Below are 22,864 nucleotides of genomic sequence, written 5' to 3'. Positions count from 1 at the left end.
ACGATCATCAAAAATGCTTGATTTACTCATGATCTTATTCTCCATTTATACAATATAACAAGACAATTGAAAACATGTAAAACATTGCAATCGTGTAAATATTTCACTCCTAAATATCTATACAGTGTATATTTAAATATCTGTCTATATGTATCTACCCATAGGGATTTCAACGTTCCTCTCTCTGTGAGACAAAGCTTTATGCTCGTAGGGGCCCTTGCCATGCTTTGGGCACATGAACCCTCTTATCTGTCGCTTTGGTTAATAAATCACAAAATCTACAAATCTAGCTCATTAAATATTAACTTCTGTCATGTCCAATGCCGCAAACTCAAAGGAACAACGTTTTCAAGTTTTCAAACTCGTGCAAATGTATTTGCATAAAGCATCTAACTAAACATTTCCATGAAATCATGACGCTGTAATTCAACCAAAGCCAAACTCATTCAGACAAACACTTAACTTTAGACAGCCATTAATACATACACATTTGACCAGTTTCCATTTTAGGTTAACATTTGTAAGACATCACATATTTATGACCAGGATCTGGGCTATGAAGAGGCATCCAAGTCCAGTTCATGTATTTCATAACAGTCTACTGGAAGAGCAGATCAATGGAAGAACGGGCCTTGCAGCTTGGTGCGGACCTGGTCTCGTTTCACCTGTCTCTCCTTGAGGAAGGCCTGCAGCTTGTCGGTGGAGAAACACAAGATGGAGTCTCTGTGTTTGGAGGTGGCCCGCTCACCCCGTACCCACGGGATCTGGAGGCACTCAGCCGCTGAGGGTCTGGCCCTGAGGAAACACATCGGAAAAATTCTGAAACGGTTGGTTCTGGTTGTTGTAACGTTAACACCACCAATCAATTACCCCTCAATGAAACAACTTTGGGTGTCCCTTGGCTATCTCAAATAATACGTATAGAACCTGGTTGGCTAAGATGTGGCCAATGGACTCACCAGGCCTTGTTGCTCAGTGTGTTCTTCATGAAGGTGATTGCTGCCTCTGACAGGCCAGGGTAGCATCGGCCAAACTGGATCTTCCCCTTCCGGATGTTTCTGTCCCTCTCCCAGTTGAGGTCTGAGTGGAACGGGCTATCTGCACTCAACCTAGATGGTTAGAGGGAGGATACATCAGAGGACAAAAAGAGGAATACATGGCAGTATTACTCTACACTGAGTATACAAAACATTAGGAACACCTTCCTAATATTGACACAAACCAGTGCTCCTGGCACCTGCTATCATACCCCCTTTACCATCTGAATGGCACACATACAGTACCTTGCAAAAGTATTCATCCCCCTTCCTATTTTGTTGCATTACAACCTGTAATTTAAATGGATTTTTATTTGGATTTCACACAATGGACATACACAAAATAGTCCAAATTGGTGAAGTGAAATGTAAAAATAAATAATAATAATAATAATAATAATTGTGCGTGCATATGTATTCACCCCCTTTACTATGAAACCCCTAAATAAGATCTGGTGAAACCAACTACCTTCAGAACTCACATAATTAGTTAAATAAAGTCCACCTGTGTGCAATCTAAGTGTCCCATGATCTCAGTATGTATACATACACCTGTTCTGAAAAGGCCCCAGAGTCAGCAACACCAGTAAGCAAGAGGCACCACACCACCAAGCAAGCGGCACCATGAGGACCAAGGAGCTCTACAAACTGGTCAGGGACAAAGTTGTGGAGAAGTACAGATCAGGGTTGGGTTATAAAAGAATATACACAATTTTGGAACATCCCCCAGAGCACCATTAAATCCATTATAAAAAAAAATGGAAATAATATGGCACCACAACAAACCTGCCAAGAGAGGGCCGCCCACCAAAACTCACGGACCAGGCAAGGAGGGAGTTAATCAGAGGCAACAAAGAGACCAAAGATAACCCTGAAGGAGCTGCAAAGCTCCACAGCGGAGATTGGAGTATCTGTCCATAGGACCACTTTAAGCCGTACACTCCACAGAGCTGGGCTTTACGGAGGAGTGGTCAGAAAAAAGCCATTGCTTAAAGAAAATAATTGCTGTACACCAGCAGAACCCATCCAACTTGAAGGAGCTGGAGCAGTTTTGCCTTGAAGAATGGGCTAAAATCTCAGTGACTAGATGTGCCAAGCTTACAGAGACATACCCCAAGAGACTTGCAGCTGTAATTGCTGCAAAAGGTGGCTCTACAAAGTATTGACTTTGGGGGAGTGAATAGTTATGCACGCTCAAGTTTTCTATTTTTGTTTTGTATTTGTGTGTTATTTCTTGTTTGTTCCACAAAAAAATATTTTGCATTTTCAAAGCAGTAGGCATGTTGTGTCAATCAAATCAAATACACCCCCCCCCCAAAATCTATTTTTATTCCAGGTTGTAAGGCAAAAAAATAGGAAAAATGCCAAAGGGGGTGAATACTTTCGCAAGCCACTGTACACAATAAGGCTTAAAAATCCTTATTTAATTAACCTGTCTCTTCCCATGTATCTACGCTGATTGAAGTGGATTTAACAAGTGACATCAATAACAGATCATAGCTTTCAACTGGATTCACTTTGTCGGTCTATATCATGTAAAGCACAGGTGTTTTTAATATTTTGTATACGCAGTGTTTTGTATATAGGATCAAACTGACACATCCTGGGCAATCGGGGCTCTAAACATTCAGAGAAGTGTAAATACTGCTAAACAAATTAATCCTCATGTGTCTTTCTATACTTACATTATAAAAGCTAACACCCCAATAGCCCAGATGTCAGTCTCAGGTCCGACTCCTTGTCCGTCAAGGATTTCCGGAGCTTTAGGAAGGACAATGTAAACTGACAAAACATGATAGAGAGAGAATTCTTCATAAGAGTTTTACATGACAACGTCTCCATCAGTACGTGACAGTTAATATATCGTTCAACACGTCATTCTTCCTGGTAATCGTCCCAAGTCATCCTCTTACTGTACCTTTCTCTTGTCCCTGAATATGCTCTATGTTGAGTGTCTGTCCGGGCGTGAAGGACTGAGCGGAGCCCAGGTCTACGATCTTCAGCATGTTGCCGTCCGTCACCAGCATGTTGTCTGACTTGAGGTCCAAGTGGACAACGTGGCGGCCGTGCAGGTAGTCCACAGCACTCAGGATCTGAGCCAGCAACTCTGCGACATGGAGCTCAGAATACAGGTCTCTGTTTGGGGGAGGGAGGGTGTGAGGGACGGAGGGAGGGTGTGAGGGACGGAGGGAGCGTGTGAGGGACGGAGGGAGGGTGTGAGGGACGGAGGGAGGGTGTGAGGGACGGAGGGAGGGTGTGAGGGACGGAGGGAGGGTGTGAGGGACGGAGGGAGGTGAAGTATACTCCCTTTTTGTTTATATAAAACCCATCTTCTGCATGGGGTTTTCACTAACCACCATTGATAAGATGCAAGTCCCCTTAGCCAGCTAACACTACAAACCAACACACACACCACCCCCAAACACTACTAAGTAATGTCGTAATGTAAAGCAGGCAGCGATCATATTCAATGGTGTGTCTGTCTGACCTCTCAGCCAGGTTGTAGAGCAGCTCTCTGCCGGCACACAGCTCTTGGATGAGCACCAGGTAGTAGGGGGTTATGTACGCTGTGTGCAGCTGCACCAGGTTGGGGTGGTTGAGCCTCTTCAGCAGCTGGTACTCTCTGAGCACCAGCTGTCTCTTCTCTGGCCTGCAGGGGGTGATCTTGGCAGCAAACAGCTGCTGGCTCTGGCTGTCCTGACACTGGGTCACCACGCTGAAACGGCCCCTGATATGGACAAAATGTTGCAAGTAGTGGTGAGAGACATTGCACACACATCTGTCTAGGCTACTTGCAGCCATGAAGTAAAGATGTGTAATAACTTTTAGAAAAATATGTGTATGCTGTTGTGCAAGGGTTTACATTTTAATTTAGATATGCTAAATTAGTACACATTCACGTCGTCCATAAGAAACTGCAACTTTCCTAACCCGGTATAGATATTCAGTACCTGTTGATCTCCGAGAGGAAGCTGTAGGTCTTGTGGCTAGGTTGACCTCCTGACCTACTGCCCTTTGAACCTGGGGACTCTGTCTGGATGAGGGGAATGTGGGTCTCTGTAGTTCAAAGGAGAAGTATTATGTCTGGCCACACACTCAACAAGGGAGAGGGAGCATTAAAACAGAACATCAAAGACTATCACCAATAAACATATACATTTACATGAGGAAATCAAAATTCTATATTTAGAATTGTCTTGCCTTCAGGATGGGTTGCCATAACAACAGGTGGAGAAGGGTCACTGAAAGGTCCCGTGCCTGTCTTGATGATGCAGCCAACCCTGAACACGTATCCTGCTCCTCTGGGTAAGTCCTTCACCACGTAGCAACTGTCTGTCACCTCCTCCGACAGGAGCTTCCACTCCACACCTGTGGCAGCACAGAGTACGGACGTTTCAAACAACATGTTGAGATCGTCATCACCAGTTGCCCACTCCAGTAGAAAGTGTTGTTAACAAGATAAACTTGTTAAGGTTAGCGTAGCTTCACTTCACCTGGACATATGCATTTTTGTACAAAATTGAAATATTCTGTGTGATCTGTAAGCAGTGGGTTTTTACCATCTGTGCTGTACTGAACACCGTAAACCACTGGGTCGCTGGACTGCATTGGTCTCCATACCAGCAGAAATCCACCTGCCTCCAACTGGTGCACATCAGGCCTGGTGGGGCGGATAGGCATTTCTGGAGAGAAAACAGAAAGACACATTTAGAATTGCACAAAGACAATATCCTGCTGAATAGATTGTAAATTGAGTGTATATATACTTGACCTTTGTTATTTTTGAATGCAGGTATTTTAGGTATTTTGAAGGAGAAGAACTTGGATTTCTTTTTTGGGCTCTCCAAGCCAGGGCTTGCCTCTTGCTCAGGCGGAACAGGATATGAACCCTTTTTTGGCCCTGCATCACACCAAGAAACATAAATATTCAGATTCATCAGAACTAACTGAAAAAAGGTTTCCACCTCATGAGAGAGATCTCATTTTAAAAAGTGTACTAAACAAAATTGTACGGTAGCTCACCTCCCTTCGTTAAGTCCTCCTTGCTGGACGATTTAGTGAACAGCTTGGTGAGGCTAGAGGCTGATGCCCTCATCTTTTTCTTTAGTGACATGGTGGGGGTTTGGGGCTCCAATTCCCCTAGTGTGGGTCCCTGCTCCGCGCCCTCCAATTGGGAGTAGGAATGCCCTGCCCAGGACTGCCTGCGGAACAGATTCATTAACCCAACTTTGGGTGACATCCTAGGAGACTTCCCCGTGGGCGGTTTGGCCTGGAGGGCCGGTGTGGACGCATGCCTCTGGAGTCGTGCCTTTGTGTCTCTGGCCCTTGGGGGCCTCTCTGGGGCCTTGATGGACAGACTGGGACTGGGTTTCACCGGCAGGACCTTTCTCTCTACCGGACCCTTATTTCTGTCCGTTGGGTTCTGGTTGGGGTGTGTTGTCCTTCTCGGTGGGATCTGAAGTTGGCCTCTCCGGCGCTGGGGCTCCTGCTCAGCATCCTCAACCTCAGATGCCTGGAGCAGGGAGCAGGGGGATGGGGTGATCAGGGGCTCCTCCTGGTCATCATACTCATCCCCTGCTCTCCCTCTATGTGTGGCAAAAGGGCGGCCGTGGGACATATCCTCACAGGAGCCCAGCCTGCTGGAGGCCTCAGAGCCATGCTCGAGGATGAAGGACTCAGCCAGGGAGCCCTGCGAGCCAGCCAGGTTCTCCACTTCCTCCTCCCCTGGTCTCCCCTGCTCTGGCATAGGGCTCTTTTCTTGACCAGCATGGGGCAATTTTGCACCCAGTTTCTGAAGCTTGGCTATAAGCTGTGCGGGAGCCACTGCCACTGAACCTCTTCTACCTTTGATCTGGGGAGGGGCAACGACTAAGCTCTTGTCCTCCTCTTCATCAGTGAAATCCTCCTTAAGACTCAAAGCACCTTCCTCTTCTCTGCGTTTGGTGGATCCTGGTGAGCGTCGGGAGTAGTCGTCCAACGACCTGCTCCTCCTGTGCGGGGGTGCATTGTGCGAGAGGCCGACCCCGCTGTCGAAGGAGCAAGACTTGAGCATGGACGACTGCAAAGACCCTCGCCTTTGCCCGTGATTGGTATCTCCCTCGTCCTCCATGTACTCAATGAGCGGCTCGTTAAGGCGGCTAGAGAGGCTGCTGCGGTGCGGTTTGCGGCCCCTCTCCTGTTTTTTGGCCTGGAACTTGTCCCTGAGGGTCATGTGGCGGGCGGACATGGGCGAGAGCTGCGCGGAGCTGTCATAGAAGGTGCTGTGGATCAGGCTGCTCCTGGCGATGCGCCCTCCTTCACTCCCGGAAACGGAGCTGTCATCACCCTCGGAGAAGTACAAAGATGGGCTGCTGTCTCGGCTGACCCTCCTCTCCCTCTGGGGGGTTGGCTGCCTGGAGGTGTCCGAGGACCCTACGGACTGCCTGCTTATGCTCCTTTCTAGCACGATCCTCTGTCCTCCCATCTCCTCTTCCTCTATGATCCTCTCCTCCTCCTCTTTGTCCAATTTAAGCTTGGCGAAGGGCTCAGGGATCCTGGCTCTCTCCATGAAGAGATCGAAGTCTTCCTCATCCTCATCTTCATCGTCCTCTGTGGTGGTGCTGTGGTGGAAGAAGTCCCAGGCGTCGGCCTCGTCGTACTCCGAGGAGGAGCCGCTGCTCATTGAGGTGCTGCTGGGCTCGTGGGGGTCCCGTGGGGCTGTGACAGAGGTCTCCCGAGGAGGGGCATCGAGCAGCTCTGGGATGGACCTCAGGGTGAGGACCGAGCCCAGGCAGGTCAGAGAACGCTGGGTTGCGGGGGGAGATAACGCAGGTGAAAGAGAAGACAGCACAGTCATACAAAGCTGTCATGAGACAGTTAAGAAAACACTGGATATAAAGAGAGAGATGAGACAAGAAAGACTGCACTGGACAGAGTTGAAAGTCTGCAGGTCTCATTACTGTACCTGCCATTTCCTCCTTGAGATAAAGACTTTCAGAGCCCTTGTGTTGATGTCATCAGTTTCATCCTCGCTCTGTGTAATCAAAATGACAGAATGTGTTAGGCAAGAGTAATTGTTTTTCCTCCATGTATTTCATTCGTCTCTGTCAACCCTGGATGAGACATACCAGTAAACAAATTGTATAACTCTTACCTGGAACCATTCATGCCCCAGACACTCAAATGCAGTTGGTCGCTTTCTGAAGAGAGAACAAATAATTTAGAGTTATATCCATATGATATATTTTACGGCGAGGGTGGGGGGGGGATCTTTATTAATTTCAATGGTTGTGTATCTTACTCTGGGTCTGGCTGCAGGACCATGCGGAGGAAGTCCTGGGCCTCTGTGCTCCTGTAGGTGAGGTCAGGTGCGTCCCAGTTCAGTGTCCCCTCCCCCACCCTCAGCAGAGTGGCCCGGTCCGTCTCCCCCACAAACGGACAGCGGCACATCAGACTGCCAGGACACAGCATGATTTCACCGGTCAACGCTCACTCGCATTACATGTATGATGACAAACTAATATATAATATCAAACCTCAAATCAGTACTTACCATAAATACGCCACAACACCAATGGACCTAACAAAGATAAGACATTTCTGTAGTGATAAATCATCACATTGTACCTTTACATGACAGGAATGTCACAAACAGTAGCATAGATGTACTGAAACAGAGAGTACGTTTAGCTTACCAGATATCACTTGCTATAGTGACAGGGTCTTGATGTATGATCTCAGGTGCTACAAACTCTGGAGTGCCAAACTGGCTATACTGGTGTCTGGAAGTGTCCATCTCTTGACAGAAGCCAAAGTCACAGATCTTGATCTCCTCTCTGGGTGGAAACACCATCAGGATATTGTCCGGCTGTGTGAATTACAGACAGTGGGTGCGGGAACATAGTAGTAGAATAAATAAAACCTGTTCTATTCATTCTATTTCTATGTGAGGGAATTGATCATGTCATGACTAAGCTGTCAATTCAAGTGAATGACCATTCTGAAATGTTTCAATGCACACAAAACAAAATGTATATTAAGAATCAAATGAAATATACCAACTGGTTTATGAATATGGATGTAGGAAGAGCTTACTTTGATGTCCAGATGAAGTATGTTCATGCTGTGGATGTGACCAACTCCCTCCAGGATTTGCTGAACGTACATCTGCACCTGGTATATCATACGGGCAGGTTGTAAGCATTCGGACAAAACAGGTCCAACAATGTTGTGTTTTACATAATTTAGCAGACGCTCTTATCCAGAGCAATTAGGGTTAAGTGCCTTGCTCAAGGGCACATCGGCAGATTTTTCACCTAGTCAGCTCAGGGATTCAAACCTGTTACTTTTCGGTTACCAGCCAGCACTCTTAACCGCTAGGCTACCTGCCGCCCTTCACAGAATAGAGATGTAATGTTTTACCTCTATCTCACTGACCGATCCCTTCAACAGCAGATGATCAAGAAGACCATAAGTAGAGCAGCTATAGATGGTATTAAGAAGAATATACAGTGTTATACATTGATCAAATTGAGCACATATTTGTTTTTTTATTGTTGGTATGTTCCATTTCCTACTCCAGGTTTAATTTATTCGCACCAAAGAAAAGATGTGAAAGACAAAATAGTACAGATTTTATTAAAACACGGTGTGCAGGTGAAGTTGTTCAAGCTCACAAGCTACAGTATGTTTTATTATTTACATTTCCACTCTTCATCAGAAGACTGCATGTGGAAGTGGCTAAAAAAGCCATGGTGAAGGATACGCTTCAGTGACCAGGACCAGGGTCCTGCGTGTAGAGAAGAAGTCCAGCAGACAGGACACCCTGGGGTGAGCCAACCGGGAGAGCAGGTCTCTCTCCTGGAAGGCCCTGGTCCTCGTACTGCTCCTCAGGGGCAGGAACTTGGCGGCAAAGCCCTCGCCAGTCCTCCTGTGGGTAACCCGCTTCACCACCCCAAATGTGCCTCTACAGACACAGGGATAAGACAACGGACGGAAGACATTTTAGATAATTGGGACACAGCTAAAGGGAGCGTAAGTCTCCACAGTTACAGATTGACTGCAGACTTGGGAAATAGGATACACCAAAAAGTCTGTATTTACCTCCCTATCTCCTCATGGACGTCATACACAGAGAGCAGCTTCCTCCTCTTCCCAAGCTCCACCTCCCTCTCCTGCGACTCCAGTGGACCTGCAGAAAAGAGGACCATGGCCATGCAGTCACAGGTAGTCCAGACAGATAATATCATGTATGTGGTGTTAAGTTGGTTTCAGATAAGGATGCACACCTTCCAAGCATATTGTGGTAAAACTGCCGAAGGTTTGGCATCAGCTAGCTTGAATGAATGTAACAATAAGGACAGTGAACAGAAAGACATACCCCACTGGGCACAGACATAAATTCAACATCTATTCCACGTTGGTTCAACGTAATTTCATTGATTCAACCAATGTGTACTCAGTGGGATGGCTCTAGCAAAAAGTTGTGCACTACAGTAGAAGGGAAAGGGGAATCATTTGAGAAACTGCGTAGGTGTGTCCTGAGGCCTCACCCTCCTCCACTGTGAGCTGAGCCTGACAGGATGTGTGTCCGGAGTCGTTATAGGCCCAGCAGGTGTAGATGCCACCATCCTCGCTCTCCGGGTACAGTACAGTCAGAGAGCAGCGGGCACCATTCTGGACCACCTCCACATTCTCATTGGCCAACAGCTCCTCTCCATCCTCCAATCATATAAGAGTGACACAGTAATAAGGTACAGCTTCTAAGACAACACAGGGGGTCTCAGACTCCCGGCAGTAGAGGAGGATACCAAATATTACAAAGGCAACAGAATCCATATATACTGAACAAAAATCCAAACGCAACATGTAAAGCAGGACTGTCCAACCCTGTTCCTGGAGAGCTACCATCCTGTAGGTTTTCACTCCAACCCTCATCTAGCGCACCTGATTCTAATAATTGGCTACTTGAAAAGCTGAATCAGGTTGGTTACAACTGGGGTTGGAGTGAAAATCTACAGGAGGGTAGCTCTCCAGCAACATGGTTGGACAGCCCTGATGTAAAGTGTTGGTCCCATGTTTCATGAGCTGAAATAAAAGATACCCAGACATTATCCATTCGAAAAAAAAGCATATTTCTCTCACATTTTGTACACAAATTTGTTTACAACCCCGTTATTTGAACATTTCTCATTTGCCAAGATAATCCATCCACCTGACAGGTGTGGCATATCAATAAGCTGATTAAACAGCATGATCATTACACAGATGCACCTTGTGCTGGGGACAACAAAAGGCCACTCTAAAATGTAAAGTTCTGTCACACAATACAATGTCTGAAATGTTGAGGGAGCGTGCAATTGGCATGCTGCCCACACAAATGTTCACCAGAGCTGTTGCCAGGGAATTGAATGTTCATTTCTCTACCATAAGCAGCCTCCAGCATTGTTTTAGAGAAATTGGTGGTATGTCCAACCAGCCTCACAACTGCAACCGCAGACCACGTGTAACGACACCAGCCCAGGACCTCCACATATATCAGATTGTCTGAGACCAGCCACCTGGACAGCTCATGAAACTGAGAAGTATTTATGTCTGTAATAAAAACCTTTTGTCTGGAAAAACTAATCCTGATTGGCTGGGCCTGGCTCCCCAGTGGGTGGGCCTGGCTCCAAAATGGGTGGGCCTATGCCCTCCCAAGCCCAACCATGGCTGTGCCCCTGCCAAGTCATGTGGAATCCATAGATTAGTGCCAAATGAATTTATTTCAATTGACTGATTACCTTATATGAACTGTAAGTCAGTGAAATCATTGAAATTGTTCCATGTTGGGTTTATATTTTTGTTCAGTATAGATTACTGCTCATTTGATAAGTGTCAGATATGCTGAAATGATATGGCGCATGTCATATCATAATAAAGGTTAGTATGAAGTTATTTATAACAGTGAATCAGTTGATGGTGGTCTTAGATTGAGAAGGCACATCGGTTTGAAGCTTCCCTACCTTGTACCACTGAATCTCGGGGGTTGGCCTTCCTGTGATGATGATGGTGAAGGTAGCTGATTGGCCAGACTCCACACACAGGTCCTCTGCCGGCACCTGAGTGGAGGGAGGAGCTGAGGAAACAGGAAGTTAAGTAATTCTGTGAGATTATTCAAGTTTTAGGAACAGTGGCCACTTCAAAAACAAAAACAATGAACTACAGTGTGAGTGTGCACAGTACAAGTACCTGTTGGCATTTCCTGTATGGTCTCAGGGACATAAAGTTCCTCCTCAACCTCGGGTCTTTCCTCAAGATCATTGGGGAACTGGGGCACCTCCACGTGGCCTCTGGTGGTGGGGTCCCTTTCCTCTGGGCCACCCTCAGCTCTGTATATTATTGTGATAAAATATAGAGACGGTGCATATATTGGGATAGAGAGAGAGAGACGGTGCAGTAGTATGATCATGTACAGTATCACAGTTCTGGCAGGTAGACTCACGGCTTAGCATATCCAGGCTGGAAGAGCATTTTGACGATAGATGTGGGGCTGAAATCTGTCTGTAGCCATTGTTTCACCATGGCAGTGGACCAGCCATCTGAGTCTGGAGGAAGCACAATTGCATCACTCACAGACTGATGTCCTTAGGTTCTGTTAGAGTCTTAGAATCCAAAATCATTACTTCATATCAGTTGGCCTTTAAGTTGAACATATTTTTTGAAGCCATGCCAACTTCTGAATGAGGAGAAGCGTGTCGAGGCATTAACAACTGTCTATTTAAAAATATAGAATGTGAAAAATATGATAAAAGCAAATATTAGGAACATACTTACCCTTACCTCCAGACTCACATAAGCATAATTACCAGTGCACGTCTTACCTCCAGACTTGACGGACACCCAATAGTTTGTAAATCAGCCCATGAACAGGAAGACATGGACACATGGGGGAGAGGGGCATAAGGAGCGCCTAATGCCCAGCACATGACCATCTTGTATGGGTAGGAGTGGAGAGTTAGCTGGGCGTGCGTTGGAGAGGAGAGAGGAGGACCCATCCACATGCACTGGGTCCATGATACTGGGAACATGATAAGACTTACATGATGAAGGCTCTGTAAGGTACTTCCTGCTCAGGGGAATACAGAGGAAGTGGGATGGAGAGCAGGGTTACAGAGAATGGATGGAGTCACATGATCAATTGGTGTCCAAAAGTCTAAAGGAAAACTACTTAGAGGTGAAATCATAGCTCATGAAGGAAAGCAATTTATACATACTGCAATGCCAGTGATCTATTATCATATGTATTTAAATAAATTGACTAATTGAATGTAATTGGTGACTTAAATGTGTTCACAGTGTTTGATATGGATTAAATGTAAGTAGGTCCTGATATGGACTCTGAGGGGGGGGTTACCCAGGCTCAGATTAAGCCTAGTCATGGACTAAAAAGCAAGATCAATGGAGAATCTTCATTGAAAGTGCATTTCAGTCTTGGACCAGGCTTAATATGTGTCTGGTAAACACTCCTAGATGTAAATGAGCTATGGCCCCTTCTTTCTCCTGTTTGGAAAAGCTTTTTGGAAATTCACCAAGATCAGTCAAATGGGGGCAAATGACCCAGTCCGTTCCAATACTATTCATTTCTGAAAGATGGAAACATGATGAAAACACAAACCAAAACATCCAATACTAAAGTGTATCAATGTCTTTCATGAATATGTACAACTACGAATGATATGATATCTATGTTGATTGCTAATGTAGGTGACTGGAAGTGTTTATGGTTTTAAGGGTTTTTGGAAGGACATGGGAGAGAAAGTGTAACCTAGGTAATGAGACAATCCAAATTGAAAATGAGGAATGGCAATGATGACTGACAGTGTGAAAACAGAGATAAAGTGAAGTGGTTTGAGGTAAAGTGAAGTGAGGTGAAACTAAGGAATAACCATGGCATGTGCTTTCCTAATCCCTCGTCAGTTAACACTACATTTATATTGTCCACAGAATAAAACTGGGATAACACAATACTGATTTCTCATGAGAGACAAGGATAAGTAAGAGTTGGACCTTGGGGATCTTTATCCTATATTATAGACTAGGGTGGTTCTAGCTCTGAATGCTGATTGGCTGACAACCATGGTATGTCAGACCGTATACCACGGGTATGACAAAAAAAATATTTTTACTGCCCTAATTACATTGGTAACCAGTTTATAATAGCAATAAGGCACCTCAGGGGTTTGTACTAAATGGCCAATATACCGCGGCTATGTACAGTCCTTAGCAGTGGTATATTGCCATATATCACACCTCCTTGGGCCTTATTGCTTAAATATATTACTGTCATCCTATTAACCATGTCTTATAGTGTAGACAGCCTTCTTCTCAAAACCTGCTTCCTTACTCCCAGGTGGACATTTACCTTGATTGGGTGGAACTCTCCTACCGTTGGTCAAGATGACCTGTGGTTGGTCAGGCTCACTGTCAATCACTTGTGTGAAGGTGGCACACAGTTCTGCTTTACTCTTGGCACTACCCAACTGGTTCCACAGCTGAAACATAACAAGATTTCACATTTTAAATTCACTTCTTTATAAGAATGTTCAAAAGCTCCTAGGGTGCTATGACGAAAATCAACAGTATATTGCACCTTAATGTTATACCTGCTATACATGTTAGGAAGAAGCATTACATATGTACATAAAGGGGTTTCATACAATACGCATACCTCACACTCATACCGTCCCAGGTCTGTCTCTCCAGGGTTCATTATGGTGAGAGTGAGGATCCCACTGCGGGCGTCACTCTCTATGTGGTACTTCCTCTGGTCTGTCAGCTCTCTGGCATCCTTAAACCACCTGCCCCCAAAACATGCCAGGGCACACAACCAAATAACAACATGTGGGTGGATCTCAATGGGAATCTTAATAAGTATGGTTCAAACTTTGAATCCTGGGAGCCCATGTTCTCATGACATAGTATGGGAATACTGAGTACAGATGTAGGATCTTAATTTGAGCCAGTTTGCTAAACAGGAAGATAATCCTGCAGCAACAGGAAATGTGAATTATTTCATGGATTATAATTAATGGACATTTTTGTGAGGGGAAATAGAGTCAGACATTTCAAAGTGGAAATTACAAACTTCAGAAGCCTTTTTAAACCTCAAATACATTTAAAGTTGTAAAATTGTCCTGCAACACGGTGATCAAATTAAGATCCTGCATCTGTAAACCCAGTGCAGTTTACTGTACCATACCTGACTCGGGGTAGAGGTGTGCTGTGCGTGGAGCAGGTAAACTGGACTTCCTCTCCCTCCATCAGACATGCACTCTGCAGCCTAGTGATGAACCTGGGGGGTGCTGTTGGACAAGAGGAAATGAGTTAATTCACTCTATGCATTACGAATTATCTTTGCACAATAGGACATGGAGTATACCGTAACATGTTGGATAGCAAAATCATATGTATACGATTTGTGTATTTCAGTGTATTTAAGCTCTAATCTGCATCAGCATGTAATTTGTGCGTGAGGTAGGCTGAATCATAGAATTAGGAATTAGAATACACTAATACATTGAATAATAAATAGTACATAGTCATTTAGTAGGATCTCTATGGACCGAGTGCTCTGTCAGTCCTGATTGTGGGTGCTGAGTTCAGCACCAAAGCGACTGCAAGTGACCGTTGACTCACTGTCACGTCTACTCCTGCTCCTCTCCTCCCCTTCGGCGCATGTTGTAGCAGGAATAGTAACCACCGGTCCTGGGAATCATCTTTGCGCACTCATCTTTACGCGCACCTGTTAATCATTATGATTCACACCTGGACTCCATTACCGTTATCATTTCCTCCCCTTTATATGTCACTCTCCAATGTTCCCTCACTTCTTGGTATTGTTCCTGTGTATCGCATACTGCCTTATGTTAGTGTTGTGTTCCTGGCTTTGTTGTTTTATTAAAATGGTTCACCTGCTTCCGACTTACCGCCCCATCATTACAGCATACCAACTCAAAATATGGAAGCAGCAGGACAACCGGACATCTCCCAGGTGATTGATGAACAAGGTGACCTTCTTTGTCAACACTATGTTCAACTGGGGACGGCCATGGAAGATGTTCTCCGCGGTCTACAACGTAGGATATTCTAGAGCCAGTCTACCCAACGAGTCAGCGGAGGATATTCTAGAGCCAGTCTACCCAACGAGTCAGCACACCAGCCCATTCAGCAACCCGCCCAGGTCAGCGACGCCCGTCTATCCTTCCCGGAGAAATATGACAGGACACCATCCAAATGCTCTGGCTTCCTCCTTCAGTGCTCCCTCTATTGCGCACACCAGATGGAAGCCCCCACCACCGACAGGTCTAAGGTTGCCACAGTTATTTTTCAGCTGACTGGGCGGGCATTGGAATGGGCTATGGCCATCTGGGAGAGAGGAGAGGAGGAGCTTAAGTCTTATGAGGAGTTCTTGGCTCTGTTTTTCAATGTATTTTCGATCATCCCGCGGAGGGCAGAGAGGGAGGTGAGTGTCTGCTTCAGCTCCAGCAGGGGAATCAGACTGCTGCTGAATATGGGCTTACCTTCCGGACAGTAGAAGCTTCCGGTGGATGGAATGAGCCTGCCATCAGCACGTTATTTAGAAGAGGTCTGCGGAGGAGGTCCAGACGGAACTGGCCTGCCGGGATGACAACCCCACCCTGGACGCACTCATTGGGATGGCCCTCCGTCTGGATAACCTCCTGGAGCGTCGGAATCTTTATCACTTCTCTTCCTCCTTCAGCGAGTGTTCAGCATCAGAGCCAGAACCCATGGAGGTAGGGGTCACACGCCTTTCCGCAGCAGAACGACGCAGACGGATACAGCTGGGGCTCTGTCTGTACTGTAGCCAGGGAGGGCAGAAGTGCCAGCGGTGTCCAATACTTCAGAATCCGGGATCCACTAGAGCAGAGGGACGGTCATGTGATGTTACATCTCCTGGACCAGGAGTGAGTATTCCATCTACTGCTCTTCCTGTTAGACTCTTTTTAGTACCCATCAATCTGGCTGACTGTCTCTCATGCCCTGTGAATTCCAGTGCGGTGGGGAACTTTATGGATCAGACACTTGCCTCCTCTCTCAATATTACTACCTACCTGCTCTCCTCTACTTTTCTGGTTCAAGGTCTTGACTGTTGGCCTCTAGGATCCGGAACCATCACACACATCACCCAACCACTCACCCTCACCGTGGAGTCCAATCAGCAGGAGAATATCACCTTCATCACCAGTGCACAAGATCATCCTCAGCCTCCCTTCAACGCCATAACCCCACCATTTCATGGTCGAGGATGAGAATCAGACTGGTCACCTGAATGCCGGAGGACCTGCTTCCCATCCTCACAAGTCGTAGCTCCTATGGTCTGGGACATAGATGTGGAGATCTGCCAGGCTCTGGAGATGGAGCCCGCACCCCTGAACTGTCCTCATGTGCACATCTACGTTCCCACAGTGATATGGGATCGGCTGCTAACCTGGGCGCACACAGCGGTTGTCGCTGGACATCCAGGTATTTCTCACACCATCCACTCCATTGCTGAGAAATACTGGTGGCCCACCTTGGCGCAGGGTGTCACTCGTTATGTCAACTCCTGTTCTGTGTGTGCCCAAACCAAGTCTCATCGGAATGCTCCAGCAGGGAAGCTCCAACCACTTCCCGTGACTCAGTGACCCTGGTCTCATCTATCCAGTGACTTTGTAACCGATCTCCCCTCTGATGGTTTCACCACCATTCTGGTGGTAGTGGATAGATTTTCTAAGTCACGTCGGTTAATTCCCCTTCTTGGTCTCCCCACAGTTCTCCAGGTCGCTGAGTCACTCTTCCAGCAGGTTTTCCGATATTATGGCCTTCCGGAGAACATCGTCTCCGACCGTGGCCCCCAATTCGTATCACGAGTATGGAGGGCCTTCATGGAGAAGCTCGGGGTCACGGTCAGCTTCTCTTCCAGGTACCGGCCTCAGTCCAACGAGCAGGTGGAGAGGATGATCCAGGAGCTGGGGAGGTTCCTGAGGAGTCACTGTCTGGACCGGCAGGGTGAGTGGGCACGATTCCTTCCATGGGCAGAGTATGCCCAGAATTTGCTGCATCACTCCTCCACTGGGTTGACTTCCTTCCAGTATGTTCTGGGTTTTCAACCGGCCCTGGCTCCGTGGACTCTGGGCCAGACCGAGGCTCCTGCGGTTGATGAGTGGTTCTGGCACGCAGAAGTGTGGAGCGACGCTCACGTGAGACTCAAGTGCACCGTCCATCGTATAAAAAAAACAGGCAGACCACCACCGCAGTGAGACCTCTGTGTTCCACCCTGGAGATTGCGTCTGGCTCTCTACCAGTAACCTCCCACTCCGCCTGCCCTGCAAGAAACCGAGGCCCCGGTTTGTGGGGCCGTTCAAGGTTCTCTGGAGGGTCAACGAGGTGACATATAGGTTACAACTGCCTAGTCACTACCGTATCTCACCCTCGTTTCATGTTTCCCTTCTCAGGCCGGAGGTTCCTGGTCCCCTAGCTGATGCTGTCCCCTACGACCCCTCCCCCCGGATATCGAGGGGCCGTCAGATCTCTGCTGGACTCCCGGCATCGTGGGGGGGGGGGGGGTCGGATCCAGTATTTGGTGGAATGGGAGGGGTATGGCCCTGAGGAGTGGTGTTAGGTTCTGGTGGAGGACATTCTGGATCCCAAAGTCATACATTATTTCCAACTTCGCCGCCCGGATCGACCTGCTCCTCGTCCCCGGGGTCGTTGTCCTGTGGCAGGAGCTGCACGTCAGAAGGGGTGGTACTGTCCCGTCTGCTCCTCCCCTCCAGTCCACGACGTCGCTGCAATACTAACCATCGATCCTGGGAATCATCATTGTGATTCACACCTGTTAATCATTATGATTCACACCTGTTAATCATTATGATTCACACCTGTTAATCATTATGATTCACACCTGGACTCATTACCTTCATCATTTCCTCCCCTTTATGTCACTCTCCCAGGTTCACTCACCAGTTGGTATTGTTCCTGTGTATCGGCGTACTGCCTTATGTTAGTGTCGTGTTCTTGGTTTTGTTGTTTTATTAAAACGTTGCACCTGTTTCCGACTTACCGCCCCATCATTACACTCACCGTCCACCACCATCTTGGCCAGTGTGCTAGCATGACCCACGGGGCTGGAGGCATAGCACACGTACTGTCCAGAGTCCTTGGGAGTGACCCCGTCCAGGATGAGACAGCAGGTTCCTGTCCGGTCTGCAGTGATGATGTGGTGAGGGCCGTCCTCTAGGACCAGGCCGTCTGGGGAAGTCATGTCAGAGACCGTACTGCTGTTTAAAAACGTCTTATGTCAAAAAATTAAAATGTTTTTTAAAAGGCTTACTATGCTGCTCACTCTTTTACCTTTGAACCACCACTGGTTTGGGTGTTCCTGTGACTCTTACCTTTGAACCAGCTGACCACTGGTTTGGGTGTTCCTGTGACTTTGCATGCCAATTTGATTGTCTGCCCGATCTTTGTTGTGCAGTCAGCCAGGAGAACTTTGAACTCTGGTGGACCTAAAGAAACAACCACAAGACTACTGTAATAATGGGAAGAGACCAGGCAACAGAGCTACTGCTCCCCAGAGATAACATTGGATACATTTAATGCTGGACAGAGCTAACAGGGGACCGAACCGGTGATATTCCTAGGCAGACTCAACAATGGACATTACCAAAAGACCTAGTCAGAGGAACTCACTAGAAGTAGTCAGGCTGGAGCGTTGCTGCAGCTCTCTCAGGTCTTTGAGCCAGGACAGCTTGAGCAAGGTGGAATGACCCTGCAGTGTGTACCTCCTCACTGAGCCGCGGTGCTCATGCCACAGCTCCCAGGACTTCTCATCTCCCCCCACCATCTCCTTCACCTCCACATCATTCAGCTGTTGAGGGGGAGACGCTCATATTACAAGGACGGTACTCTATATGCAATGTAGATGGTTCGGTAAACCACTCTGAAGCTAAAACGAATAATAATCAGAATTTCTATAACTAAATATAAATACTTTTATAAAACAATGTAATCAGGTCTGAAATTTAACTGAATTTCAAATTAAAATCAAAACTAAAATAAAACTATAACCTTGCCACACTCATAAGATGAGTAGGCTTGCCTGAAGCATTGGTTTAAGCTCAGAGGGATAGTCTTGTTGCTCTCAGGACACCTAGGTTCGAACCCCAGTCGGTAACACAATATGTTTGCTGTGAGGATTTGGACTATACATTTACATTGACTATGGCAAAGGAGGAGGGCCATGTTTTTACCTTCATCTTGTTCTTGAAGGCGTAGGTGTCAGAGTTCATGCCGGGGTCTCTCTTGAGCTTACAAAGGAGGACACAGTCCTTAAAGAGAAATACCTGCCTCTGGTGCCCCCGGGAGGACGTCTTGATCTCAGGAGACTCCTCCCACACAGTGAAGGGACCCTGTGAGGAGGAAAGACATGGTATCAAAGCTTCAGATGGAACTGCATTATCCGTGAAGAAATGACTTCCTTCACATCTCAAACAAGTAATCAAGATGGTGCATTGCAAGTTTTATCCAGTCAGTTAATTGACATTTCAGCTTTCAATGATGCCGTGTCCCCCTCAACATTTAAAGCAACAACCGTCATGGGTTGTTACGGCACATCTGACCTCAGCTAGTCTGGACACTTTGATGTATTCATCTATCCCTTCTCTCTGGAGCAAACAACATCAGCAGGTAGAGCTCAACCACTCTTTGTGGGTTATGGGTGAGTTACCTGGAGGACAGGTTCTCCCAGTGCAGTGAGTGGGGCAGGGTAGTTCTCAATCAGAGACACCTGGTGCAGGTTGTCAGAACGCCAGGGCAGACAGGACACCATGGAGAATGCATCCTCCAGCAGACAGCAGCTTTTCCCACACTTAGCCTTGTTCTTGATCAGCTCCTGTCAACACACACACGCACACACACACACACACACACACACACACACACACACACACACACACACACACACACACACACACACACACACACACACACACACACACACACACACACACACACACACACACACACACACACACACACACACACACACACACACACACACACACACACACACACACACAGGGAGAAATCCATGGATTAATGCTTTGGAAAGGTCTCAAAATGGACACTTAGAATCGTATAATGAGCACTGACCTTGAGCAAGGCCTGGTAGGTCTGAATCCTCTCCGCTGGTCTCTGTAAGAAGGTGATGACATCCAGAGCTGTAGTTTCGGAGTGCTCGGGCTCTGTTCTCGTGTTCTGCTGGAACACAAAGTGAATGTCAGCGTGGAAAACTGGGAGCATGTGAGAGCAAAGTGTTTTTCTTCTGGGTGTGCAGGTCGATTATTTGTGCACTATGGTAAATGATCTGACTGCATGCCTTGAAGTACTGCTGGATGGTCTTGTCAGTGACACAGGCCTCTGCCTGTGTTTGGCCCATCATGTACTGCAGATACTTCTGAAAGTCCTCTGCGTGTTTGACCAGATGCATGGCCACGTCATCATCAGTAGAACACTCGCTCAGCCTGGGCAGAATAGACCTGAGTAGGGGATAGGAAAATAAGGACAGTATTTACCTCGTTTTTCATTACATGAGTTAAAAAATGTATATTAAACAACATTTTATTTGATTAACCAGCTCTCACTCTCGACAAAGAGAACAGTTGTGACGTTATCACCTCTCGTGTAAAGCCATGATGTCCTTGATATTGCGGAAGATAGTTTCTTTCTGGTTGATGATGTTGATGGGGACATGAGGGCTAGTGTCTAAGTGGTGCAGGTAGTGGGATGTAAAGTCCTTCATCTCCTTCACAAACTCTTCCTCCCCATCAATCAGCCCCTGGATCAATTGGCTAAAGACGGAAGAAATATCACATGGAATGCTGACAGTATTCTTTAAGAGACTATACTAATTAAATATGCTGAACTCTGTGATCAAACAATATTAATTCACTCACCTTAATGTTCTTCTGTACTCTTCCTCTGTAGAACCTGATCCATCCATCTCCTGTTGTGGTGTCCTCACTTGTGGGAATGTTTCCTTTACAAAATGCAAAACAGTTTGATTAAATGTACAGTCAAAAATTATCATTACCTCTGACGAATCCTGTTTAGGTGAAGAAACATAAAAAGTAGTTGATTGAATGGTCAAAATATGTCCCTTTTGTCCATTTTATGCCCATCCTTTACCAGGACATACTGATGACCTCATACCTGTCTCTTCTTCTCCAGGTATGCAGGGGAGACCCATCCTTGGCGTGAGGGGCTGTTTTTGGAGGGTTTGGTACGGACCAGCCACTTCTCAGGGTGGACAGAGTCCAAGACCTCCACATACTGTCCCTCCTTCAACACAAAGCTCTCCTTGTTGCCACCTTGTTGAGAGTTGCAGTTAGCTCTGGCCACATAGACATCAAATGTCTGTGGAAAAAAGTTGGTAAAAATTTTAGTTCCAAAATGCTATAGCAACAAATGTTTCACATTTGTATCTTTTGATCATAAATGACTGCTTATGGTATAATCCAGCAGTCTACCACCCTGCATCCCACTGCTGGCTTGCCTCTGAAGCTAAGCAGGGTTGGTCCTGGATGGAAGACCAGATGCTGCTGGAAGTGGTGTTGGAGGGTCAGTAGGAGGCACTCTTTCTTCTGGTCTATAAAAAAATATCTCAATGGCCCACATTGCCCTGTGTAGGGTGCCGTCTTTCAGATGGGACGTTGAATGGGTGTCTTGACTCTTTTTGGTCACTAAAGATCCCATGGCACTTATTGGAATAGTAGGCATGTTAAAATGGGGGGCTGCTATGAGGAAGTTTTTCCAAAGTAGACCATACTGTACCTCTCTTCTGTCCTCGTCACCATCTGACTCTGAGCAAGAACCTGTGAGAGCAGCAGGCGTGTGGGCACAGTGGTGTTTCGGGGACAGAGTCCTCAGCTTGGCATCAGTAGCTGGTGGGACATTCAGAGGAAGTGAGAGAAGTGAACAGAAGCGTGCAAATGTCATTGAGTACTGTGTACTGTATGAAGCAAGGTAATGTTGTTCCCTTAGGTTATGAACAAGACAGCTTTCATACCAGACTATTGTCACTCTTATTATTTCAATTCAACTTCGTGATCATAGATTGGACTGGTTCAATGAGGACACTTTATGGGTTATTCTATTTCTGAATTTTACTTATACTGTGGTATTGCCTTAACCATAACCATGACTGTTGGTGTATTATTTATACATTTATTATGAATCTTTATCTGTCATTTGAGTTTAACAAAGGTGGTATAATTATGACAATCAAGACATGTAGAATGGTTTAGCCCAGCTCTCCTGAATCTGTGTTGCATCATCCATTTCAATGTTTGTTGTCTTCTGCTCACATTGGAGACGGTATGTGTTTTTCTGCTCTGACATTTATAACATTAAAATTGTGTAAATATAACTATATTTATACTAACAAGTAGCAAAATGTGTTCCCTGTAAACTTTATTAATGCACAGAGTCTGAATTCTGTTTGTTTAGAATGTTATCTTTGTACACAATCTTAATGGAATGGTCGCCTTAATGAGCGTCATACTTAGCATTCTATGCTAGCCGTACATTGCATTCTCATTGGTCAGGGACTGAACGTGATATTGCTTTACTATCCAACAGGTGCAGATAACATTTTATTTATTTATTTTACTATTTGTTTATAAAATGATTAATATTATAATTCACTGCAGATATGTTACCCTTTTCTATTTGAGAATTACAAGGGGTTGTATTCTTTTTAGTTCTATATTACAATGTATTATACAGTGCCTTGCAAAAGTATTCAC

General features: G+C 46.2%; 1 protein-coding gene across 2 annotated transcripts in view; it reads right to left on the bottom strand.

Annotated features, from left to right (window-relative positions):
- Positions 1-7: 7 nt before the first annotated feature.
- The window catches only part of LOC110525067 (obscurin), a 59,620-nt gene continuing 36,763 nt past the window's right edge, over positions 8-22,864 (bottom strand). Inside the window, exons 34-70 of one of the 2 annotated variants that reach the window (XM_036989306.2) lie at positions 21,891-22,000; positions 21,270-21,473; positions 21,014-21,096; positions 20,735-20,908; positions 20,437-20,596; positions 20,211-20,315; positions 19,786-19,950; positions 19,310-19,468; positions 18,750-18,927; positions 18,452-18,565; positions 18,141-18,308; positions 14,257-14,359; positions 13,726-13,855; positions 13,420-13,549; positions 11,500-11,602; positions 11,247-11,386; positions 11,021-11,133; positions 9,569-9,737; positions 9,120-9,207; positions 8,782-8,982; positions 8,439-8,499; positions 8,112-8,189; positions 7,712-7,884; positions 7,570-7,596; positions 7,318-7,470; positions 7,171-7,216; positions 6,982-7,050; positions 5,061-6,822; positions 4,810-4,938; positions 4,598-4,720; positions 4,239-4,406; positions 3,989-4,094; positions 3,526-3,765; positions 2,956-3,173; positions 2,723-2,819; positions 960-1,109; positions 8-795 (exon numbers count right to left, since the gene is read on the bottom strand). In XM_036989306.2, the coding sequence (XP_036845201.2) occupies positions 615-795; positions 960-1,109; positions 2,723-2,819; positions 2,956-3,173; positions 3,526-3,765; positions 3,989-4,094; positions 4,239-4,406; positions 4,598-4,720; positions 4,810-4,938; positions 5,061-6,822; positions 6,982-7,050; positions 7,171-7,216; positions 7,318-7,470; positions 7,570-7,596; positions 7,712-7,884; positions 8,112-8,189; positions 8,439-8,499; positions 8,782-8,982; positions 9,120-9,207; positions 9,569-9,737; positions 11,021-11,133; positions 11,247-11,386; positions 11,500-11,602; positions 13,420-13,549; positions 13,726-13,855; positions 14,257-14,359; positions 18,141-18,308; positions 18,452-18,565; positions 18,750-18,927; positions 19,310-19,468; positions 19,786-19,950; positions 20,211-20,315; positions 20,437-20,596; positions 20,735-20,908; positions 21,014-21,096; positions 21,270-21,473; positions 21,891-22,000 (6,578 nt within the window). In that variant the 3' untranslated portion in view covers positions 8-614. The remainder of the gene's footprint in view (positions 796-959; positions 1,110-2,722; positions 2,820-2,955; positions 3,174-3,525; positions 3,766-3,988; positions 4,095-4,238; positions 4,407-4,597; positions 4,721-4,809; positions 4,939-5,060; positions 6,823-6,981; positions 7,051-7,170; positions 7,217-7,317; positions 7,471-7,569; positions 7,597-7,711; positions 7,885-8,111; positions 8,190-8,438; positions 8,500-8,781; positions 8,983-9,119; positions 9,208-9,568; positions 9,738-11,020; positions 11,134-11,246; positions 11,387-11,499; positions 11,603-13,419; positions 13,550-13,725; positions 13,856-14,256; positions 14,360-18,140; positions 18,309-18,451; positions 18,566-18,749; positions 18,928-19,309; positions 19,469-19,785; positions 19,951-20,210; positions 20,316-20,436; positions 20,597-20,734; positions 20,909-21,013; positions 21,097-21,269; positions 21,474-21,890; positions 22,001-22,864) is intronic. The other variant, XM_090242598.1, reaches the window with a different exon arrangement.

The sequence above is a fragment of the Oncorhynchus mykiss genome, chromosome 1, assembly GCF_057628025.1.
Source record: "Oncorhynchus mykiss isolate SJ-2025 chromosome 1, ASM5762802v1, whole genome shotgun sequence".
In the NCBI taxonomy this organism is placed as follows: Eukaryota; Metazoa; Chordata; class Actinopteri; order Salmoniformes; family Salmonidae; genus Oncorhynchus; species Oncorhynchus mykiss.
This window is presented reverse-complemented; position numbering and strand designations above follow the sequence as displayed.